This window comes from Triticum dicoccoides, chromosome 7A, assembly GCF_002162155.2.
Source record: "Triticum dicoccoides isolate Atlit2015 ecotype Zavitan chromosome 7A, WEW_v2.0, whole genome shotgun sequence".
Taxonomy (NCBI): domain Eukaryota; kingdom Viridiplantae; phylum Streptophyta; class Magnoliopsida; order Poales; family Poaceae; genus Triticum; species Triticum dicoccoides.
The window spans coordinates 468,508,316-468,513,730 of NC_041392.1; the positions used below are offsets into that span (position 1 = coordinate 468,508,316).

General features: G+C 47.8%; 1 protein-coding gene across 1 annotated transcript; it reads right to left on the bottom strand.

Moving 5' to 3' along the window:
- Nucleotides 1–823: 823 nt before the first annotated feature.
- On the bottom strand, nt 824–3,531 carry LOC119331316 (GDSL esterase/lipase At1g71691-like). The gene is made up of 5 exons (XM_037604480.1): nt 3,063–3,531; nt 2,136–2,263; nt 1,820–2,047; nt 1,471–1,720; nt 824–1,206 (listed from the first exon to the last, which is right to left on the bottom strand). Exons 1-5 carry the CDS (start codon nt 3,307–3,309, stop codon nt 986–988), a joined length of 1,074 nt encoding a protein of 357 aa, XP_037460377.1. The 5' UTR covers nt 3,310–3,531; the 3' UTR covers nt 824–985.
- Nucleotides 3,532–5,415: the final 1,884 nt, after the last annotated feature.

Consider the following 5,415-nt stretch of genomic DNA (forward strand, 5'->3'; position numbering starts at 1 on the left):
CTGTTAAAACGACATTGGGTAGGCAGCTCACGATGTTGTTTTTGTGATAATAATGAAACAATGCAACACCTTTTCATAGATTGTCCTTTGGCTAAATTATTGTGGCGAACAATTCATATAGCTTTCAATATTGTCCCTCCAGTTAACATTGAATCGTTGTTTGGCATGTGGTTAGATGGGGTGGATCGTACTACTGCGGCTCATATTCGAGTTGGAATATGTGCATTATTGCGGGCTATATGAAACTGCAGGAATGACATGATCTTTAACAGACAATAATTTTTACACTTCTTGCAGGTCATCTTCAGAGCTACCGCATGAATCCGTATGTGGTCCTTACTCACTCCTATGGAATCCAGGGAGCCGCTGGTTACTGGGTGTAACCAATGGGAGATGATAGCACGGGCTATATTCAACTGGTTTGGATGGCGGTCGCTTAACAGGATAGGAGTCTAGGTCTCTAATCCTGTTTCTATCACCGGTTATAATCTTGAGGTCCTTTATTTTTTGTCGTCTTGCTCCTTTTGCGAGCTGTAATACTTTAAGTACTGTTTTGTTTTTGAGACTTTTAATAATATGGCTGCATGCATCGTTCAGATGCAAAGGCCGGGGGCTCCTTTTCCAAAATAAAATACTACCTCCCTCATGGTTTATTATGAAATATTATATTATTGAATTCGTATTTAAACATAGTTTGTAATGATGTTAATTTTGATGACATACTTTAACATTGTGTTAATTAAATTCATGGTCAAAATTTTGTGTAAAATATGAAGAGGACCAATAAATCAGGACGGATGTAGTACTAATTTCACTCACCATGGAACCTTCGGAAATGTCAAGCATACTTGCATGCATATAGTCCATTCAGTTTAATTTTGCATGCGGCAGACGCACACGTCTGGTTCTGATCAGATTATTAACTACGGAGTACTCTAGCTACAGTAGTCGGCATGGTAGTTCAGATCAAGTGGCCGCCGGCATTTCAGAGCTGGGCGAGGCGGCGGACGTTGACGGGGGAGACGACGTCGGAGGCGCCGTCGAAGGCCTGGCGCGCCATGATGACGTTGACCGCCGCCGTGGGGTGGTAGGCGTCCCAGAAGAGGTAGCGATCCCGGTCGGCGCACGGCGGCATGAAGGGCAGACACGTCATCTGCCCGCCGTTCCGGCCGATCCCGCAGCAACCCCGGTCCACCACGTCGAACCCTGCACGCACGCATCCGTCGTCCATGAATGGCCATGCCATGCATGCTACTCCCTCCGTTCCTAAATAATTGTCTTTCTAGAGATTTAAACAAGTGACTACATACGGATGTATATAGACATATTTTAAAGTGTAGATTCACTCATTTTGCTTCGTATGTAGTCATTTGTTGATTTCTCTAGAAAGACAAATATTTAGGAACGGAGGGAGTACAAGAAGCGCATTCTCAGTTCTGCTGGACCCTGGACTCCGGCCGTCGATCTTACCGTAGGAGGCAGGGTGGGCAAGCATGAGCTTGAACAGGCGGTGGTTGTCGAGGTACGTGAAGGTGGCCCCGGGGAGGCCGGCGTTGAGGCCGTCCAGCATCCCCCTCACCCCGGCGTTGAACGGCGCCACCAGCTGGTCCACCTCCTCCGAGCACCGCCCCTCTGCGCTCCTCGCCAGGATGGTCGGGATGCACCCCATCGACCCCACCCCGGCCACCACGAACCGCCTCGCCCCGGCCTTGTACAGCCTCTGCATGCAGCCATCAGTTGGAGAGACTTGGTCATTCAATTCGGTTCCAACTTCCAAGCAAGAACACACATGACGGCAGGGTTTTGATCGATATCGTACGGTGAGCTGGGAGGCGTATTGTGTGACGAGGAGGTCGGCGAACTGCTGCGGCGTGTAGTGCCTCCGGGTTTCGTAGTTGGGCATGATGTAGTTGTTCAGGTAGTCGTTGCTCCCCATTCCCACGAACACGATGGACCGAGCGACGATGCTGGCAGCCGCCGAGCCGGCGATCTGGCCGACGGTCAACTCGAAGTTCTGGATCTGCTGGTTGAACGGTATCCGTCCAACCTGCATTGATTACGACCGGCAGTTGATCATCGTCAGAAGCTGATCAAAATTAGATGCAATCATGGATGGATCATGGATGAGTTCGTACGAAGTCTCCACCGCTTTCGTCGAGGATCCCGGCGGCGGCGGAGGCGTAGTTGACGCCTTGGAGGAGCTGCTGGCCGGAGCCGGAGGCCTCGGAGTAGGCTGGAACCAGGGGCAGCCCAAGCAGTTCAGCTGAAAAATAATAAACCTGTTAGAAAAGAGAGGACGTGGAGTATCTGATCCCAAGCTCAAATGTTCCCTGATGAGCAGTAAAATAAAAAAAATAGTTAAAAAAATCAGCATTTGGTTTATCATGCACAGAAGGATATTGGAGTACAGACTGTTAGAAAAAATGCAGTCTGCTGTTGCGTTTCAGATGATCGCCATTCTGTTCCATAAATGCAACTAGTCAACCTCATCTCACTGTGAGGAGTGAATCCGGCTCCTGTCCGTCAGTGCTGTCCTGAATCAATGCTCTGTCCGGTAAAGGCCACACTAGATTGTGTTCTGCTCTAGTACTGCTGTATTACTTTTTTTTTTGAGGGAACTGCTGTACTACATGTTTACATTACTACTCCCTCCATTTCATAATGTAGGACGTTTTTTGACACTACTGTATTATAAGACGGAGGGAGTAGGAAACTTAAACATATATAACTACTACTTGCAGAAAAATTACTGATGCAGACATACCAGACATGCATTGTTCAAAATATTTTTCACAAATACTAAACTGTATTTTGTTTCTCTTTTGGTCGAGTTCTGGCAAAGAATGACCATGGCAGAAATAAACGCTAGCTTCTCACTGGAAATAATGATAAACAACCAACAAAATGAACATGTCTGAAGCTTGAACTCTGAAACTCTAGCAGCGTTGACGGTTCAGAAGATTCACGCTGGCATCCTCCGAGTTCATCTGCGTCGTGCAGGAGAAGGAATGAAGCAATTCTCTTTGCGCCGACGCATCTTACGTGCGTGCATGCGTACGTACCGAGCTCGTCGACGATGGTGTAGCCGTTGCAGAAGCGGCCGGTGGGGCCGGCGGCGAAGTCGATGCCGTAGGGGAGGTAGTTGGCCTTGGCCAGCGACGCCAGGTTGTTGTTGTTGCCGCTGTCCAGCAGCGAGTCCCCGAACACGAACAGCGCCGGCACCATCGGCGCTGCCCCTGTCTCCTGCGCCGCCGCCGTCGCCAGAAACGCGCTCACGGCAAGGAGCAGCTGCCACAGGCCGGCAGACATCGCAGCGCGCAGGCCCTGTCACTCCGGACTCCGGTGTTGTCTGGTCTACAGGTCTAAGCTCAGCTCAGCCAGCTCTAGCGATTGGCTCGCGACGGTGAAGCTGAAAGGAGCAGGACGAGGGTAAATACGGCGGGAGCTGGGTGCGATGCGTACGTGTCCGGCGGGTGCGGGCAGGCGGGAGGAGTAAATGCATGGCGCCTCCTGCACTCCACCGCCATGGCCTGTGCGAGGGGCACAGCCAGTGATGGTGGTGCAGTGCTGCCTGCAGGCGCAGGACATGGATCATCCTCGGGCCTCGATCGAAATGGAATGAGTCTTGCTTGCCAGACGGAGGCAACGTGCATGGCTCCGCTACCTCGGTGGTGCAGGTGCGCGGGTGTCAGCAGAAGTAATGAGGAGAAGGACATGATGTGATGTGTCACAGGGTTGAAACCTTTCCCAACCTTCAAGGATGGATGATGCATAGTCTATCCTTAGTTGTCCGGTTTTCTTTCATTTCTGAAATCTCACTCTCTTCTTTTAAGCCCACAGAGCCTGATTCTTTAAATTTCGGTCTGAGATCTAAGAATATTTCAGACAACCAAGAACTACCCCATCGGTGTGACAATGTTGGATGTTGATATATGAAAAAAATTGTATCGACATTTAATCATCTTCTTCCCAAATCTCACCAACCGGCATAAACATTTTTAGGATCAACCGCAAAGGTATATTTTTGAACACGCGCACATTTCACTCTCCAGATCATCCAAGTTACAGTATATTTGCCGGCGTTAGATAATTACTTTCATGAAACTGTGATTGAAGGGATGTGCCGCCCCAATAGAAGAAATTCTGGAGGTGTGGACTCGGTTGGCGGCAGGATTTTGCAGACGACTTTGTTAGGGTTCGTGCTAAGATCAATGTCAGAAAGAAACTGCATTATATTCGTCTCGATCACAAAGGATAAGAAGAAGGTTTGGTATCAAGTCCAATATGAAAGAGGGTGTGTTTAGGGCACATCTAGATGTGCTCTACTTATTGCACATCTAAGTGAGTGAATCAAGTATAAAGAAAAAAAGAAAAAAGACAAAGAAAAGGTTTGCATGAATCTTAGCGTAAAATCAATGACATATGATTTAGATATGCAATATTTATGGCACATCTAGATGTGCTTTAGCAAAACTGTATGAAAAACTCCCAAATGTTCTGTGGGAATTGTGGGCTTATTGGTCACTGGCATGAAAAATGTGGATTAGGAGAACATGATGTGACGAAGTTAGACTAGCCACAGTGGGAGTAACATAGGTGATAACATCACACTTATCTAGGCAAAATAGATGATGTGGCATGTAATTAATGAAGAAAGAGAGGCATGTGGTAACATAGCTAGTTACTGTAACATCACACATATCAAGAAAAGATGAGTCTACAACCTAATAAATGAAGTGATGCATGACACAACATATATGTTACTACACATTATGGAGGTAGTTGTCGGTGTCAAAACCGGCGGATCTCGGATAGGGGGTCCCGAACTGTGCGTCTAAGGCGGATGGTAACAGAAGGCGGGGGACACAATGTTTACCCAGGTTCGGGCCCTCTCGATAGAGGTAATACCCTACTTCCTGCTTGATTGATCTTGATAATATAAGTATTACATGAGTTGATCTACCACGAGATCGTAGAGGCTAAACCCTAGAAGCTAGCCTATGATTATGATTGTTCTTATCCTACGGACTAAACCCTCCGGTTTATATAGACATCAGAGGGGGCTAGAGTTACACCGAGTCGGTTACAAGGGAGCACTAGTGCAGAACCGGGCAATAGCACCGGTTCGTAAGGCCCTTTAGTGCCGGTTTGGTAACCGGTGCTAAAGTGTAGGCACTAAAGCCCCCCCCCCCCTTTAGTACCGGTTCAGCACGAATCGGTGCTAAAGGGCAACCACGTGGCATGAGCCAGCTTCGGGGGCAGGGAGCCCTTTAGTACCAGTTGGTGTTACCAACCGGTATTAAAAGGTTGGGGGGTTTTGGGTTTATGATTTCTTTTTCATTTAATTTTGTGTTTTCCATTTAATTCTTTTTCGTTTGCTAGTATTTTACGATACTACATATTGTACATGTTATG